This window comes from Equus asinus, chromosome 9 (genome assembly GCF_041296235.1).
Source record: "Equus asinus isolate D_3611 breed Donkey chromosome 9, EquAss-T2T_v2, whole genome shotgun sequence".
NCBI classification, from domain to species: Eukaryota; Metazoa; Chordata; class Mammalia; order Perissodactyla; family Equidae; genus Equus; species Equus asinus.
The window spans coordinates 47240194-47259714 of record NC_091798.1 but is presented as its reverse complement, the minus strand read 5'-3'; the positions used below and the strand labels follow the sequence as shown (position 1 = coordinate 47259714).

Genomic DNA, 19521 nt, shown 5'->3' with positions numbered 1-19521 from the left:
AAAGAAGAATGCCAAGTGCTACTTGACATATCTAACATATCTAACATTCAGCAGAAGCCTTCTGTTTATTAGGTGATAAGGCTTTATGTGTAGAATATTTTGAGGGTGGTTGAAATTAAAAAATCCAACTTAGACTTGATTTGTTTAGAAGTTTTTCTTTTCCTTTAATGTGAGCCATTGCTTTCCTGTTATTTTCATAAAGCAGCATGTCAATTCTAATATTTCCAATTGGGAATAAGCTCAAACTCATGTTTGTAGAAACCTCTTTTACAGTGTGTTTCTCTCTGGGTGGAATAGGTGAAATATTACAAAAGGCTGTAACTGTAAAATCTCCTTACTTTTTTCCCTAATTTCGAAGTTTCTACAGAATTAGTAGGTAATTTTTTTTTTTAAGATTTTACTTTTCCTTTTTCTCCCAAAGCCCCCCAGTACATAGTTGTGTATTTTTTTTCTTTAGTTGTAGGTCCTTCTAGTTGTGGCATGTGGGATGCCGCCTCAGCATGGCCTGATGAGTGGTGCCATGTGCATGCCCAAGATTGGAACTGGCGAAACCCTGGGCCACCAGAGCGGAGCCCTCGAACCTAACCACTCTGCCACGGGGCTGGCCCCTAATGCGTAATTTAAGTGTCTCCTTTTTTTTTAGTTCAATTATGCTACCTTAGTTTATTATTTTGTCAACATAGGAGAATCTGTGGTAATCTTTAAAAAGAATGTATGAGCTAGTAAATGTAGCTTTTCCCCTTAAAATCTAGACTGAAAAGATGTATGCTTTTTTTGATATTGCGCTTTCTAAAAAAATTTTATTTCCTTATAAAATTTTGACAGTACTACAAGTTCATGTGTTTTTCTATCAGAAAATATTTATACTTCACATATTTTGTGAGATATCAAACTGTTGAGTAGTTTCAGTATGGTGAACATCTCTTTTCAAAAGGCTTATGCTAAATAACTTCCAAATACTATAGCCTGGGTTCTTCACTATTAAGTATTTGAGAGCATTTTGGGGATATAGCTTCAGTTGACATCTGTTATTTGCAAGAAAAAGTGTTAGATTGACCTGGAAATGTAACTCTGCTTTAGAGATGCCTGTTGACTACTTGCAAAGAGCAAGGAATTAGGTTTTGGTATAAGCATTTTTTCGGCACTGAAATGGAATAGTTGTTTCCCAATTTGACACCCCCCCCCCCCCGCTACTTTCCAAATTGATTCCTTTTAAAGAGCTGATAATATTCTCTTGCTATTCTAGTTAATTCTGGAGTGCTGTTATTCTGTGTCAGCAAGTTAATGTAATCTTTATATTTTTTGTACATGTACCCTCTGAAATTTTTTTGAAAAACTTTATACTTTCTTATGCATTTTAGAACTGACATCAAAAATTTTTCATCTTAAGTTTTAAAAGTTGCAAAAGATGTAATTTCTGAAGTATTGTATGTTGTATATGTTTTTAAAGAATGTATTGCCAAAAACCTTGACTCTGTGGGTTTTGCTTATTCACTTTAATGGAAACTGTTGCTATAAAACTTGTCAAACTAGCCAAATTTGGTATGTTTTCTTGTCAGAAGTGGTCTGATTTCTTTTTCAATTCTTATAAACATGGGAACACCTGCACTGAACAACCACTGGACACCTACTTTCACTTCCGAATTCTAACATAGATTGATTGATTAGGCAAGAAGTCTTGCCATGAGTTTCTTTCAGTATTTCTTGCTTTGCTCACATGAGACTCTTCCTCAGTCTCTCCCAGTTATCTCTTTGGTGCACTGGAAATTTCTCAAAGCAAAGTACCAGATAAAATAAGGTTTGAGATGAGTAAGTATGACTTTCTTCTATAACATAGAAGAGCTATTTTGAAAGGGAAGGTAGAAAAAGAATGAATGATGCCTGGGCACATCAGTTTTAGGAAAGAGTACAGAAGGAAGTTGGAGATCTGGAAATTGATTTACTTAAAACTGTCCAGACTTGTATACCCCCTGGAAAGTATCAAACCTTACACTGGGTTGAAGACCCTTGATGTTAAGGGTAGCTTATCTTCTACTTTAATTGGTGATGTGTGTTTAGCCTTTTAAGTAAATTATCTCACTTACTTTTTTAATTTTGCCTTGAAAGCTTTGTTTTGACAATCCGTATAACTGACCTTTATGATGAAACCAGTGTGGTTTTTACAGTACTTTACAGACCAGTGGAGATAGTAATCAGAACCTCATGGCATTGATTGCCAAAGTACAAAAATAAGAAAAAAAACCCAACTGGATCTTTACACTCTATACCAAGATAAGTTCTTGATTTTCCAGAGTTTATAAAAAAGAAAACCTAAAAAATACTAGAAGGAAACATGGATCAATATAAAAACTCTTAGGTGTGGGGAAAGCCTTCACAAGCACTTCAGTGTACTCCTTTTTCTCATTAAAAGAGTAAATCTGCAAATTATTGTTTTATGACCATAACTGTTTTTTAATACAAATTATCTTTTTCAGAAATACAATTTTCAAAATACATGTAAGATCAATTGTCATTTACATCTAAGTTATCTTGCAGATTTCCTCGATTATCTTTTCCCTGCAGGCCTTAAGCTCAAAGAATCCTTCAAAGTGCTGTTGTAACAAACATGACCCAGTACCCATGAGCCTTCCTAATGATTCCTTTGCTAAGTTTAGGCATTACTTAGCTCTTGGTAACACACGTGATTGTACATATGCAGAAGTGGGTGGAATTAAAATTGTTAGGGGACCGGTCTGTTATGTACTCTTTTGGAATAAACTATTGGTTACTAAGCTTATTTAAAATGGAGATCTTCATACTGAATAAATATATGCACACACAAACACACACTTGTTAATTTGAATTTTGAGCGGTTGAACAGAGATATTTTTATAGTACAATTTGCATATTTGTCAGATTTTAATCTAAAAATGAGTAAGAAGTTATTTCTCTTGTTCTTTATTTTTCTATGAAGTTGTATCATGCCCCATCCCTGTTGTACCCCCCCACCCCCAGCAATTTGTCAGTGACCACTTTACTTTTCAGCTCTAGTGTGCCAGGCCTGATTGAAATGCAGGCTGATCCGTATGCAAGAGAATGACGCAACTTGCCATGTCCTAACTCCTTATGAAGGCAGTTGGAACAAATTAAACATGTATTGACTTTCTCAAGATAAGTTGAGATTTCAGGACCCTTTGCATTTACCAGAAATAATACCACACTGAGTCACTTTTCTGGTGATTGAACATGCACAGCTGGTAGAAGAAATTGCGTGTTAGTAATATTGTCAGTGCAGCAGGGCCACTCCATACAATGATGCAGAGACTTAATAAAGAAGCCACTGTTTGGGTGAAGATTTAGAAAGGCCAGGACACATTATCTTTGGTCAAATAGACTGAATTGATAAATAAATCGAGACACTCCTGGGTTCACAGAGTATATCAAATCTTGATTGAACTAAAATGTAACAGTCTCATTTGACACAATGTAGAAAATTAATGCAAGACAAATTACTGATCATTTTGGGAACTGTGATTTATTTTGCCTTGAATGGAAGATATGTTGTATGTTTTAGTTATCATGTATGTTTATCTTTTGTGGGATTAAATAAAAGTACTCAGTTATTCAGTAAATACTGAGCCCTAGCTATGTGCCAGACACTCAGGTCCTAGCGGTTCATCTGCAAACTAAAGAGACAAAAATCCGTGTCTTCCTAGAGCCTACATTCTAGTTGGTGAAGACAAAGAGTAAATGAGTAAAATACATAGAATTCCAGATAAAGTGCTGTGAGGAAAAATAAAGCATAGGAGCAAGAAGGGGGACTGCCAGGGTAGGGAACAGGAGATTGCAGTTTAAAATTGGATGGCACAGAAAGGGCTCAAAGAAAAGAAAATAAAAAGATAGTCATTACAGCATCATTTGTGACAAAGATAAATACTGGCAGCAACTTAAATACCCATCTATAGGGGATTGGTTAAATGTGTAATGATGCATCTGTATAATGGAATACAGCAAATAAGAACATAAATCTTACATATGCAGAATGATCTGCCAAGATATGTGAAGTGATAAAAACAAAGTGCAGAATGGTAGATAGACTATCCTACTGTTTATGTCTATCACATACATGATATATATATATAATATATGTTTTTATAGATGCATGGAATCTCAGTGGAACGATACATAAAAAACTTGTTAACGGTCGTTCTTGGAGTGGAGAACAGGATGATTTGTAGACAGGAGAGTGAGGGTGAAATACTTTATATCCCATTTTACTAGGTATATGTACTACCGAGTCAAAATAAGTAAATAAGTAAGATGTAATGTAAGACCATGATGACTGTTTGCCCAATTAGAAAATGATGGGGGGCTGGACCGGTGGTGCAGTGGTTAAGTGCGCTTCGGCGGCCCGGGTTCGCTGGTTCAGATCCCAGGTGCGGACATGGCACCACGTGGCAAGCCATGCTGTGGTAGGCATCCCACATATAAAGTGGAGGAACACGGGCATGATGTTAGTTCAGGGCCAGTCTTCCTCAGCAAAAAGAGGAGGATGGGCAGCAGTTAGCTCAGGGCTAATCTTCCTCAAAAAAAAAAAAAAAAGAAAATGATGGAAAAACACAGATATTTCTAAAACCTGGTGACCTAGATAGCAGTCTAGCCTAGATAGTTAATAAATGGGAGAGTTAATAGAAACATGGACTCACTTCTGATGAGCTGGAGGTCTTGTTGACAGTGACTGCTGCAAAGCAAGGCCAAAATCCTGTTTTGATTGGGTAATGGATTGTAATGGTCATGATCCTAACATTTAGATTCACATGTTTTTTTTTCACTCTTCTAGTCAAATGGAAGCTGTATTCATTTCCTAGGGCAGCCACAGTGGAGTACCACAAACAAAAATTTGTTGTCTCACAGTTCTAGAAGCTAGAAGTCAAAAAGCAAGGTGTCAGTAGGGCCATGCTCCACCTGAAACCTATAAGGGAATCCTTCCTTGCCTCTTCCTAGCTTCTGGTGGCTTGCTGGCAATCTTTGGTGTTCCTAGGCTTGCTGCTGCCTTGTCATTGCGTGGCATTCTCCCCGTTTGTCTGTCTTCACATGGCCGGCCTCTTATAAGGATGTTGATCTTCTTGGATTAGGGGCCCACCCTACTCCAGTATGACTTCATCTTAACTGATTGTATCTGCAACGACCCTGTTTCCAGAAAAGGTCACATTCAGTGGTACTGGGGGTTAGGGCTTCAACATATCTCTTTGGGAGGTGGGAGAGGGAAACGCTCCAGTTTGGTTAAGTTGCTTCTCTATTATAGCCTTCCATATATGCAAAAGTGTTTTGGGAAAGTTGTATGGCGTACATAATCTTTTACAAGTTTAATTTATTTTTAAAGACTATTATAAAAGTTTTTCCTATAGGGAAAAGAAAGACCATCCCATCTCCCTGAATAAAGTCAAACTTAAGAGTACAGCATATCTATTAAAGCTAATGTTTTAATAAAAGTAGAATTTTTTTCTTTATGTGTCGTAAGATAGAAGTACAGAGGTTCTAAGTAGTAGTGAGTTAAAGGTAGTGGGTTACTAATTTAGACATTTTTATGTGCTTTTTAAAAAAGTCAAACCATGAGGATAAATACCTTACACAGTCACGCACTGCATGATGATGTTTCCTTCAATGGCAGACCACATATATGACGGTGGTCCCATAAGATTAGTACCCTATAGCCTAGGTGTGTAGTAGGCTATGCCACCTAGGTTTGTGTAAGTACGCTCTATGATGTTCACACAATGACGAAATTGCCTAATGATGCAATTCTCAGAACGTATCTGTCGTTAAGCAACGCCTGGCTGTATTCTAATTCTGCATTTCTCACTCATGCAAAAATGACTTCTTTTCAGATCAATTTAACCTCAAGATGAAATCAAATAGGACAGCAGAGAGGACAAAGTCTTTATTGAGTCTCATTCTTCTCAGTAATTTTTCTTCCTGTACACATGGCCATTATAATTCTGTAAAACATTAAGAAACCTCTTAAAATTCTTCCTTGCCTTTCCCTTTCCTCTAATATAAATCAGAAGCCAAACATTTGTTAGTCTACAAAGTCTTTTTAAAGGTTAGAACATCCTAAAGAAGCCTTTTTGATATCATTTTATCTTTTGAGAAATATGCATTCTATCTGAATAAATTGAAAAATTGGCATCTAGGTTTTTTCCTAAGTTTTCACACAGGGTCAGTTTAAAAAAATAGACTCTGCCTACTTTTAATCTTATTGAAAATGCTTCTCTTTTTTTCTTTAAAAACTTCATTAATATAGGAAAATATAATGTATTCAGCTATTTTTATAATGAGTAATTTCTCTGATTTCTTTGTGAAACAGGCCGTTAAATTTCACATCTTGGGCAAGTATGCTTCCTCTTAGGGTAGGCCAGGGTAGTGTGCTTTAATCAGCTGCTGTCTAGTCATAACTATTTTATGAATTTAGGTGTCATAAACTCTTAGAATTGATTGGGACTGTAGATATTGCCTGCTGACATTCTCTCAAACGTTGGAATTTTTTTAGTGTCCCTGATCTTTAAAAATTCTAGTGATTATGAATTCACCACTTTTCTAGACAACCCAGTATCTTTTGGAGGACAGTTATACTTTTAGGTAGTTCTTCCTTTTTTTTAAACCAAAAATTACCTTCCTGAAACTTCTGCATAGTGCCTTTGATTCCACCCTCTTTGGCAACCTACAATGTCTGCTTTCTTTCACATGCCATATGCTAAGGCCTACACATATTTGAAGGCTGTCATATCTTCCCCTTGTGCTTTTTGCTAGGCTAAATCTCTCTAGTTTCCTTAAGTCTTGATTATGTGACATAATTTTCAGATTCCTCACCATTCTGTTTTCTCTGGATACATTCTAGTTTATTAATGTCTCTTAAGATATGGCACCCAAAACAGGATGCCATATTCCTGAACTTTTGAATCTGAAATTCTGGGCTTCACTTCCCCCCACGATTTGGAGGTGCAGCCAGGATTGATAACCTCTGCAATATAAGTGCCCTGAAGGGAAGGCACATGATACTTTGGAAGAGTGCCTAACGTAGGTTTAGGGGGTTGGGGAAGGCATCCTGAGGGAAGCGATGGCCATATTAAGTTCTGAACAATATACCAGGCAGTGGTGAACAGCAAGTGTGATGTCCTGTAGGCAAGAGAGTGAGTGAACCTGATGGTTTTTTTTTTTTCCTTTTTTCCCCTCAAAGCTCCCCAGTACATAGTTGTATATTCTAGTTGCAGGTCCTTCTAGTTCTGCTATGTGGGACACCACCTCAGCCTGGCTTGATGAGCAGTGCCCAGGATCTGAACCAGTGAAACGCTGGGCCTCTGAAGCGGAGTGCATGAACTTAACCACTCAGTCATGGGGCTGGCCTCAAACCTGCTATTTTTGAGGAACAGAAAGAAATTGAGAATGGTTGGATGGCACAGTTATGGGATGTTGAGTGGAAGAGGTGGTAGATGAGGTTGAGGAGAAAAGTGGGGACCAAATCATAAAGGCACTTAGAAGTCATGTTAAGGAATTGAACTGTTCCTGAGGATTATAGTGAGTCATTAAAGGAAGGTTTAAGTTAGAAAAAAAACGCTATCAGACATTCGTTTTAGAAGGATCATTCTACCCTAAATAGGTCTAAATTGGAGAGGCTGTGGTTTGGTGACTAGGAGATCAGTTAGCAGCTGTTATGACATTTTTAAAGATATGATGTTGGTGCCTACACCTTGTCTCGTAACTCTAGGCTTGGGAAGAAACAGACAGATTGGAAAAATAGTTGAGAGAATTTTTTTTTTTTGCCCTGGGGGAAGAGATGGAAAGGTAGGAGTCAAGGATAATATCCTTGTTTTTGGTTTAGAGAACTTGGTAGATGAGAAACTTTAATGAAAATATATTGAATGGGATTAGAGTAGAGGAGTTGTGGGGAAGAAATGTTCAGTTAAGCTTGGCACAGAGGTCGTGCATCCAGGTGGAGAGGTACTATATGCAATTGGATATGTGAAGTTAAACTGAATGACACTGGGCTGGCCTGGTGGTGCAGCGGTTCAGTTCTGCTTTGGCAGCCCTGGGTTCGCCGGTTCGGATCCTGGGTGCGGACCTACGCACCGCTTGTTAAGCCATGCTGTAGCAGGTGTCCCACATATAGAGTAGAGGAAGATGGGCACGGATGTTAGCTCGGGGCCACTTTTCCTCAGCAAAGAGAGGAGGATTGGCAGCAGATGTTAGCTCAGGGCTAATCTTCCTCAAAAAAAATAAATAAAGAAAGAAACTGAACGACATCTAGGCTGAGAGCTTTGGGCTGGGGATAGAGCTTTGGCTGGAAACGTAGATTTGGCTGTCATTAGTTTACATATGGTAATTGAGCTCCTGGTAGTGATCCCTACAACCTAGGGGAGCATTTGTAGAGTGATAGGGGAGGGCACAGGACAAAATCCTTAAGAACTGTTAACTAATATTGGAGCCTTTGTTGTTTTTGACTGGATTATTTGGGAACTGGCAAAAAAGAAGGAAATCAAGGCTGTTCTGATATATTTATTTAGTAGAAACTGAATGAAATTGTTTGATTTGAGGAGTAAAAATGGTCCTTAAATGATCTCCCCTACTCAGCTGTCACGGTATCTGAAATTTTGTTATTAGATATTCTCTACTTTGTGTTAAGGCATTGTCTCTCTAGAATTACTGGTTAAAATGTAGATAACCCAAGAGAGCTAAAATTTTCATCCATTATTGGTGGTGGTGGTATTTTTAGGTCACTAGGTTTTATTCTGCAATTCAAATTGGAGGGACAGATAGGAATTTGAGAAAGATTAGGTTTGGGAAACCTGACGTTGCTGAGGAATAGGGGACCACAGAGGAACCCGGACTTGCAGCATTGAGGTCACAGAGCACCTGGATAAGGAGATAAGGAGGGCGAGACTGTGTGTGTGTATGCTTGGAAAAGGGGGACAGTGAGTTGGGGAGCAAAGAGATAATGTCACTAAAAAAGGAATAAGAGAAGCTTTAAGAGGATGAAGAACTAAATAGAGGGAAAATCTTGAAAGTATTTCAGTTATCAGTTAGGGTGAACATATAATTTATCATCTAAACTAGGACATATTGAGATAATATATCATCTAAATTGGGACATATTGTGATAAAATAGAAAGGGGAATGGCTGTTAGTAATTCATTGTGAAAACCTGCATAAACTGGGACTATCATAAGCAAATAAGGACAAATGGTTACTCTAGTTATAATGTACTTATTTCAGTAATAGTGTAATAAAGTAGTATCAGTTTTTAGCTAACATGTGCCAAGCACTTTACTAAACATTTTATACATCTTACTACATTCTTACAATAATCCTCTGAGGTAAGTGGTCTTGTCTTCATATAAGGTCGTTGAAACCAAATCTCAGGAAGGGAAAATATCTTGCCTGCAATTCTCCACGGCCGTCAGAATTGGAAACAGTGAAAGGCTTAATATTGACCATAAACAAATCCAAGTAAACTCTTAAACACTACGTTGTACGCAGTTGCTGTGGGTGTGTATATGTATTTAAAAATCTGCTCTGACTTGCTAATAAAATCACTGTCATAATGTTACATCATGTATTAAACCACGTTCCCCTTCTAATGGCTATACTTCTGAAGCTTACATTATGCCAGACCATGTTCCAGGCATTTTACATGTATTAACCTAATTTAAACCTCATAATAGCCTTATACATTATTTCCATTTTACAGTTTAGGAAAGTGGGGCATGGTGAACAACTTGCCTAAAGTCAATACGTTTAGTAAGTGGCAGAGCCAGAATTCAGACTGTGACTCCAGAGCCTGTTTTCTTAACTGCTGTCCTGTACTGCCTCCACTAGCCCATATTCTTTGTGTGGACATGTATTTTCATTTCTCTTGGGGGTGGGTTTGTTTGGGTGCCTGGTGAATGTATGTGAGAAAATGGCCACACTGTTTCCAAAGTGATTGTACCATTTTGCATCCCACCAGTAGTCCATCTTTATTACCTCATCACTCCTTTGCTATTTCTTATTCAGGCATATGCAGCCTTTTCCATCAGATTCTGAAATTCTAGCAATTAGAAATAAATTCTTCCCCTTGTTTAAAAATTTTGCCTCATTCACAGCTGCCCACATATACACCCTCACCTGTATCCATTTCTGTAACCCTTTAGAATCTTAGGAATGTGAACAGCACCAGCAAACAATAGCCAGAGGCAAACCAAAATGTCTTGAGTCTTAACAGTATCACCACTGGCTATGACATTATTGCCCAGGTAACTTTTCACTTAAACTAAGTGAATGGTTATATGCGTTTTTTTACAGTGTTCTTTTGGAGGAAATAAATGGTGGTGATTTATTGGAGTGCTAATAGGCATTATACTGACTAGTTATGAGATTTGGGGCAAATTTCTTTACCTTTTTGAGTCTGTAACATCAGGAAATTGGACTAGATTTCTTACAGATCTTTCTTTTTCCCTGTCTGATCTATATTTCTTTGGGAAGAAAAAGGGAATTGGTGTTTGACGTTAAATGATTGAGGAAATGGGACACGTATTTAGCACATACTTTTCATTCAACATCGGAGTAATTTAATAGGGTCAAGGCCTGATAATTTAAGCCACTATCCTTTGGGGAAAAGTGGAACTAAACAAAAATATTACTGTAAGATTTAGGACTTTAGCTTCTCGTAGTTTGATCAGCTTAAATTTAAAACTTTTGAATTGCAGTGCATTTAGGCACTTAAAAATAGATTTATTTTTAAATTCATAAGAGGATTTGAGGATTGTAAGGAATCATAAAGTTGGTGTCAATTGACTATCTATGGGACTTTTGAATCACTATCCTAATATCCTGACTGCTGATGATAGGTGTCCCAAGGCAGGACATTCCTCCTTTAGGCAGCAGTGACTCAGAAAGATGTTCTAATATGTGGAACATAGAACCTCCACTCATTCACTCTAGTTCTGGTATTTGGGATGATGCAGAACTAGTCTAAGTTTTCTCTGTGACTGCCTTAAAAGTATTCAGAGGTAGCACTGTTAACTCATTTCTTTAAAGATGCAGCCTTTTTTTCGTAGAAATATGATGAAACTGAGACTGATTAACTTGGAGAATAGAAATCTCTGGGTAGAGACAAGAGTACACACTTTTGATATTGTCTAAAAATTTAGTGGTTAAATTCAGCTGAGATAATGCAGTTTGTCTCTTCAGTATAAATAACAGGCAGATGGGAGTAGAGGTGACATCTAATGTGGTACAGAAAGCACCAAGCTATGCCAGCACTTAACAATTAAATTGGATCTGATTTCATGACTTCTTCATTCATTCTAAGCAGAATTCAAAATACATTTTAGTAGTGATACCCAGATGAATGCTATTCAAATGATTACATTAAAATATCTTTTTGGTTGGCGATAAAATAGCTTAATATTTAAGGTACATTGTGGACTACAGTTGACTGAATAATGTTGAAACCAAATTTCCTTTTTGCCTATCTCAAATTACACTAGGTTAGTTAGAATGCTGTTTTGGTTAGGTTCTCTTTGTGATCAGTAATTATGTTTTTGATCCTTAGTATTGAGATGATATACCTTTGAAAGAATTATTTTCTGAAGAGAAAGATCGTGGCCATGATTTTCAAACTTAATGCATTGAAAAAGTCTTGCTTTTTGTATTAATCAGTCTTGCTACCAATTATTAATATGCGGGGAGTTACTTTGTTTTAAACTTAAAATTAACTGCACATTTTTACTATTTTTTTTTTTTTAAAGCTTGGCACCTGAGCTAACAGTTGTTGCCAATCTTTTTTTTCTTTCTGCTTTTTTGCCCCAAATTCCCCCAGTACATAGTTGTATAGTTGTATATTTTTTAGTTGTGGGTCCTTCTAGTTGTGGCACATTGGACGCCACCTCAACGTGGGCTGATGAGCAGTGCCATGTCCGCACCCAGGATGCGAACCAGTGAAACCCTGGGCTGCCACAGCGGAGTGCGCAAACTTAACCGCTTGGCCACGGGGCCGGCCCCTAACTGCACGTTTCTTTTAATATAACTTTTTTTTCCCCCTGCTTTATCTCCCCAAATCCCCCTGGTACATAGTTGTATATCTTAGTTGCAGGTCCTTGTAGTTGTGGCATATGGGACCCCGCCTCAACGTGACCTGACGAGCTGTGCCATGTCCACGCCCAGGATTCGAACCAGCGAAACCCTGGGCTGTAGTAGCAGAGTGCGTGAACTTAACCACTCGGCCACAGGACCGGCCCCTAACTGCACATTTTTAAAGTGTTCAGTTTGATAAATTTTGACATATATATCGCTGTGAAAAATATGTCTGAAAAAATATATATTTGACTATATAAATATTTAATATATATTTGACTATACATATTCATGTATATATAAATATGTCTGTGTGTGTGTGTGTGTGTGTGTGTCTGTCTGTGAAAAATACATCACCGCAGAAGTTTCTTTTCATCCATTTGTAGGCCTTCCCTCTTACCCACCCCTATTCCCAGGCAGTCAGCTGAACTGCTTCCTATTACTTGAGATTCTAGAATTTTATATAAATGAACTTTACAGTATATACTGTTGTGGCTTCTTAGCATAATTATTTTGAGATTCATCCATGTTGATGAATGCATAAAAGTTCATTATTTTTTATTACAAGTAGTAATACATTGAATGGTTATACCACACCTTGTTTATCCATTTACCTGTTGATGGACAGTTGGGTTGTTTCAAGTTTTTGTCTATTATAAATAAAGCTGCTATAAACCATCTTTTGTGGACATACATTTTCATTTCTCTTAGGTAAATACCTAGGAACAGAATGGCTGAGTTGTACGGTAAATGTGTGTTTAATTTTTTAAGAAACTGCCAAACTCTATTCTGAAGTGGTTTTACCATTTCGCATTCTCACCAACAGCATATTAGAATTCCAGTTGCTCCATATCTTTGTCAACACTCATATTTTCCTGATGAATAATGATGTTTGGCATATGTCCTTGTGCTTGTTTGCTACGTGTATATCATTGGTGAAGAGTGTGTTCAGATCATTTGTCCCTTTTTTTAAATTGGGTTTTCTTATTATTGAATTTTGAGTGTTCTTTCTACATTCTGAATACAAGTCTATTTTCAGAGAACATGATTTGTGTATATTTTCTTCCACTATGTGAATTGTCCTTCGTTCTATTAACAGTGTCTTGCAAGTGGCAGAAATTAGTAATTTTGGTGAAGTCCTGTTTGTCACTTTTGTCTTTTATGTATCAGCCTTTTTTGTTGTATCTAAGAAATCTTTGCCTAAGCCAAGGCCACAAAAGTTTTCCCCTATGTTTTTTCATGAAGTTTTATAGTTTTAGGTTTTACCTTTAGGTCTATGATCCATTTTGAGTTCATTTTTTTTATATTGTACGAGGTATGGATATCCAGTCACTCCAGCTCTCTTTGTTGAAAAGGCTGTCCTCTCCCCACTGAGTTGCTTCTGCACCTTTGTGGAAAATCAATTGACCATATGTGTGTAGGTCTATTTCTGGACTCTCAATTTTGTTTTATTGATCTATTTGTCTCTTCAAGCTGGTACCACGCTATCTTGATTTTTGTAGTTTTATAACAAATCTTGAAATCAGGTAATATAAAGGCTTCTAGTATTGTTCTTTGAAGTTGTTTTGGATATTCTAAGTTATTTGCATTTCTATATGAATTTTAGAATCAGCTTGTCAATTTGTACAAAAACTGCTGGGATTTTCATCAGAGATGCATTAAATCTTTTCTCAAATTGAGGAAAATTGACATGTTAACAGCATTGAATCCCTGGATTTATGAACATGGTGTATCTCTCCATTTATTTTTCTTCGTTGCACATCATTTGATAATTTATTCCTAATTATTTCATATTTTCTGGTGACACCCAATAAAATTATTTCTTAAAATTTCAGTTTCTGATTGTTCTTTGAACAGTTGTTCTGTAGAAACAATTGGTTTTTGAGTATTGATCCTGTATCCTGCAACCTTCCTGAACTCACTTATTAGTTCTCATCTGTTTTCTCAAACTCATTTTCAGATTAAGCATGATGTCCTAGTTCATTATCAGTTTAGATTTGAAGAAATGTGTAAGCTTACAGAATGCAATGAATCAGTGCCTTGCAAGGAGTGATGTGTGGCATCCTCATTATTTTGTTTTCACTTTCCGTGTAAGGAAATAATATTCCTCGTAATACAGAACCTTGAAATTTCAAGCTACCATTGTTTAAATAGTTGAATTTTTAGGCAGTTTTCAGGAAAGTGATTGATTCTGAGGGAGGAATTGCTGTTTGGTTTTGTGGGATTCTAAGAATCTGTTAAAAATTATATATTTTAGAGAGAGAAACAACTGCCTTGGTGATGGTTTGGGGAGGATGAGGCAGAGTATATAATAAGGACTTTGAGGTTGAGGCATGAGCACTAACTACGTGGATCGCAGAGCGATTTACTAAGAGGAAGACTGAAGGAGTAATGGATTTGAGTTATCAGTTCAGCTTGGACGTGTTAGGCTTTAGGCCTTTTGTTTGTTGACTGTGTTAAGTGCTTATATGTTTATTTACAGGCTTGTAAATGAAGAAATATATCTTAGAGAGGTGAAAACAGGCCTAAGGTCACACAGCTAGTCATTTGCAGAATTAGAACTCAAACCTAGGACCCTCTGACTGCAAAGCCAATGTAGTTATCCCTATGCTATGTTGTATCCTCAAGGCAGAAAAACATGGTTGGCTTTGACGGTAATAAATGTGCCCTATGAGCTATGATAGATACATAGCAGGTTTTGCAAGCTCAGATGCCAACAGGGTTCAGGCAGATAACTGTGAGTCAGGTTATAATATAAGAAAGTGATGCCATCTGTGGAGAACTGGAAAGCCCAGGTCCCATCTGAAGGATTGGCTGCTAATCAGCTCCAACGGATTGTTACTGTGTGGAAATGTAGGCCCAGTATTGCCAGATCTTCTGGGGTTTTTTCCAAAAGAGGTCAGAAATCTTGATTTTTTATGTTAAATTTTCTGATTTATAAATGTAGGCAGCTATCCTTTAACATGCTGTGTAGGCCAGTCTTGGGTGGGTCCACCAAACGTGTGTTGGATTCTGCCCAGTGGGTGACCTTTGGTAAGAGTTGCACCTAGTGTACTGTGGACACAACAATAAATTTATATGATAGGGAAAGGGTGGAAACTGTGTAATAAGTACGTCACAACCTTTGAAATGCAGGTTGCTTAGTTTGAACATGGTGCTTAGTGAATCTGGTGTTTAAGTTCAGTTTTCATATGGATCAGTTAATTCTGGATAGGAGGGGAAGGGGAAATTGCTCCCTGCAGCTTTTTGCCTCCTAATCGCATGCTTTCATTTGCAGATAGGGCCAGGTGTGTGTGTGTGGAATTTTGAGTAAAACCTTGAACCCAAAGGAGAAGAAAACTTCAAGGAACAACTTCCATTGACAGAGTCTGCAGTCATCTGTATGCATAATACGGAGTGTTCTCAGCCTAGAGATAGCTGAGTGGGTGCCTGTTGACAAGGAGTGGTGAGTCTGACTACCCCCACTGATAATTAATCTAAATCCTTTCTGTAAAAAGAGGACTACTCCTCCTCCATTTACTGACTGTTGAATAGTAAGTTAATTTTTGTATTATAGAGACTGACAACAGTGCACTTTTAAGAGAATTTATTCCTAACAGCATGTTTAATATGTGATTGCAGTTTGACTTTTGGGCACGTCCCTTCCTTTGCATATGTATTTATCTCTTTTATTTCATCCCCAGTCCAAACCATACTGTCATCCAAGGCCTGTCTTCCTTGAAATATTCAGCCAACACTAAAGGGATGGTTATGGTAGTTACCAGCATCCATTCTAATCTTAGTTATGGTAGGTCTCATTTCCTTTGGAAGTGATTGTTTTAGGAATGGCCTTGAGATCCAGTTGTGCCAATGGGAAATGAAAGAGAAGTCTGCAGGAGGCTTCTGGGGAATGTTTTCTTGCATTTGAGAAAGAAGAAAGAAAAGAAATGGCCCTTCTTCTCCCTAGAGCTTATTTTATCTGGATGTGACATCTGGAACTCCTGCAGCCATCTTGCTACTAGTCTGAAGGTTAAAAGGAGGGCAGGAGGGCACAGGCAAGAGAATTGCAGAGGAGTGGAGGCCCATTTACTATGTCTAGAACTACCCTAACTGAGAATTCCTTGTTATGTGAGAGAAATTTCCTTATTGTTTAAGCAGTTTTGCCCTTAGATTTTCTGGCTACATACTGCAGAAATCATCCTGATTCATTTGATTTCTCCTCTTGTGATTACCCACTGTCTTTAGTGTCTTCATGCATTTCTATTTGATTATGTTTTGTGTTGTCCAGTAGTGTGTGTTTGTGTTTGTTGCCTTTGTAGCACTTTATAAACTTTGGAAAGTCAAGGGCTGTGTTTATATGCCTTCTGTGTGCAACACCAGTACTATATTCTTAATGAAGCCATCAGTGCATATTTGTTGAATTGAATTATTTGAACAGTAGAGTATTTGAAAAACCCATCCACAGAATTGAATAGTTGTAGAGATTTTCTTTTAATTCACATTGTTTTCTTTAACCACACTGCTTCCCTCTAGGATTATGAATGAAGTTTGGCTTTTGACTTAAGATGACTGATTTGTAACACATTTTCAACTGGTTAGTTCTACTCTAAAAAATGTTGCTTGGATTTTGCCTTTTGTTTTTGTCCAACTTTACTGTCAAAATCAGCTCCTCTCCTATATGTTTGAGTATGATGGGGATATGTTCTGAGAAATGTGTCATTAGGTAGTTTTGTTGTGCAAACATCATAGAGTGTATTTACACAAACCTAGATTGTATAGCCTACTACACACCTAGGCTATATGCTACTAATCTTATGGGTCCACTGTCGTATATGCGGCCCGCCATTGACCAAAACACTATGAAACGCATGACTGTATTGGCTTTCAATCTAATAAATTTTACTTTCTTCACTGTTATAAAAACAGAATGTGTACCTCTTTTTTTTCTATGCTAATTATAGGAATGAAGGACATGAATAGTAAGAAACATAGTAATTCAAGAATAATTTATATTTGGCTTTGGAATGCACATTTGCAAAAAGACTCCCTAAAGTATACATCTCTGCTCTGTTCTTAGGACCTAGTTGTGTGTGTGTGTGTGTGTGTGTGTGTGTAGGGAGGTTTGGTGGTGAATCTAGTGTCTAGTAAGAGGAGTCTTGAGTTACAGGATGGATTATTTAGTTACTTCTATTTTAAAGCCCTATGAAACAAGACCACCATTTCTTTTGGTCTAACTCAAGATATCCATGTACTCTTATATCTTTTCTTTAAATTCTGCTATTATAATTTTGAAAAAGTGGGATAAGAACCTCTCCCTTCTATGGTGTTGCTCTCAGTTATGTAAGAAGGAAAAATCATAAACCTGTGTGGTAATCAGGTAATACAGTTATGCATTGCTTAAGAACAAGGACACGCTTTGAGAAATGCATTGTGAGGCGATTTTGTCATTGGGCGAACATCATAGAGTATACTGAAGGGGAACAAAATTTGCCACCCCAAAAATGTGTCTCTTTAATACGAGGATTATTTTAGGCTGATTGTCTTTAAGAAACAAAAGACTCAGAAAGTTTTATTACCTCCCCCTCAACTGCCTAAAAGAATTCAGATAAAAAAACCTGTCTCAGGAAGCAAGCTATCCACCTTAGCATAACATGAACTAGGTGGTAGACAGGGAGGAACCCAGAAATGCCTGCTTGTTGGGCTTCCTCTGTGTTTTTCTGTTTCTGTGTGGCCAAACAAACACTTGTTTTCCAAACATTTGCTTCTTTTCACCTACCTGTGAATTACCTTCCTTCCCTTTGAAGTCCCTGACTTTCCTCACTCTCATCTTCTTTTGTCTTTAGCTGAGGATGTTATTAAGATGAGCACTTTTTGGCCATTTTGTTTCTTTCTTTTTTTTTTTGAGGAAGATTAGCCAATCCTTCTCTTTTCACTGAGGAAAACTGGCCCTGAGCTAACATCCATGCCCATCTTCCTCTACTTTATATGTGGGATGCCTTCCACAGCATGGCTTGCCCCACGGTGCCATGTCTGCACCCGGGATCTGAACTGGTGAACCCCAGCCAGGCCACCAAAGCAGAACATGCACACTTAACCGCTGCGCCACCGGGCTGGCCCTTTTTGGCCGTTTTGAAATGTTATTCGGTTTTCTGGGTTTCTCCCATGTATACATGTTCTTAAACTTTTTTTTCTCCTATTAAACTGTCACATGTAAATTTATTCTTAGACCAGCCAGAAGAACCTAGAAGGGTAAAGGAAGATTTCTTCCTCCCCTATAGTACTTACACAAACCTAGATGGTATAGCCTACTGCACATCTAGGCTGTATGGTACTAATCTTACAGGTCCACCATTGTATATGCAGTTTGTGATTGGCTGAAATGTTGTTATGTGGCACATGACTGTACATTCTGAATCCTTCAGAAAGTGATTTACATTCAGGGAAGAATTTACTTTTTATTTTTCTTGATAGGTTGTGATTAAAATCTGGGGAAATAACTTTTTAAGAAGATAGAGAAAGTTGTATGATGTGCTTGACCCATCAGTTTTTATTTAGTAATACTATAATTTAGTAATATAAGACGTTCAAGTCACTAAGGTCAACTTTAATGTGCTTTATTTCATATATATTTTGAAGAGTTTATAAGAATGGAACATGTGTCTTAACCTAAGCAATCGTGGCAGGCATGTGATTGAAGCCACATCAATCAGAATGATCTTAGGACATTTGCTGGGAATGCTGGGATAAAGGCACATATTTTTTTCTGTTGAATTTCAACCTGAAAACATACAGTCATTAAACTCCTGTCACCTATCTTCTGACCATAAAAGGAAGGCTATTTGAATAAAAAGGCAACGCTGAAGGAGTCGAGCAGAGAAAAAGCACACCTGGTCACCTCAGTTGAGCTGCTGGATCAAGTCTTCCCTGAAGATAGTATACCTCTAAGACGTTTCAGTTCATGAGCCAATGAATTCCTTATTTAATTCAGTTGGCTTTGGCTTTTATGTTACATGTATATAAAAACATCCTGATAGATCCTTATCATCACTCATTCTACATATAGTAATAACTCAAGGGACTTGCTAAAACTTGAATTGTGAATTAGGCAAGTAGGTCTCTGATGTAGATGTGCAAGATGGCATGGCAGATAATGCAGTCCATTCATGGATTTATTAGAGAATTCAAGTTTTAAGTACAAGAGTTAAGATGGTAAATACATATTCCATTCCCTTGCTAATAGAGCTTATTGTCAACTGGAAGAGGGTGACGTTACATGAATAATCCTACTAATGAATAGATTCTTAATAACTGAGGTTAGGATTCTGGGAGAAAAGGAGTATCCATCATCTAGTGATTAGCTCTATGGTGGAGACTGCTACTGAACCCTTGGCATCTCTAGAACTGTAAAACAAACAATTGTAGGGAACCTGGAATCTGGCAGACTTTTAAAAA

At 37.5% G+C, this 19521-nt stretch overlaps 1 protein-coding gene across 17 annotated transcripts in view; it reads left to right on the top strand.

The window, feature by feature from the left end:
* CDC42SE2 (CDC42 small effector 2) overlaps positions 1 to 19521 on the top strand; it is a 103615-nt gene that overhangs the window by 18899 nt on the left and 65195 nt on the right. For 6 of the 17 annotated variants that reach the window (XM_070517479.1, XM_070517473.1, XM_014859505.3 and 3 more), the window contains one exon: positions 15368 to 15535. The exons of 7 other annotated variants lie outside the window; for them this stretch is intronic. Coding sequence is in view for 3 of the 10 variants with exons in the window: in XM_070517467.1 (XP_070373568.1) it covers positions 15368 to 15403 (36 nt within the window). In the remaining 7 variants the exon portion in view is untranslated. Of the gene's footprint in view, positions 1 to 457; positions 1536 to 15367; positions 15536 to 19521 lie in introns of those variants that run through there. 4 more of the 17 variants (XM_070517471.1, XM_070517467.1, XM_070517470.1 and 1 more) reach the window with 2 other exon arrangements.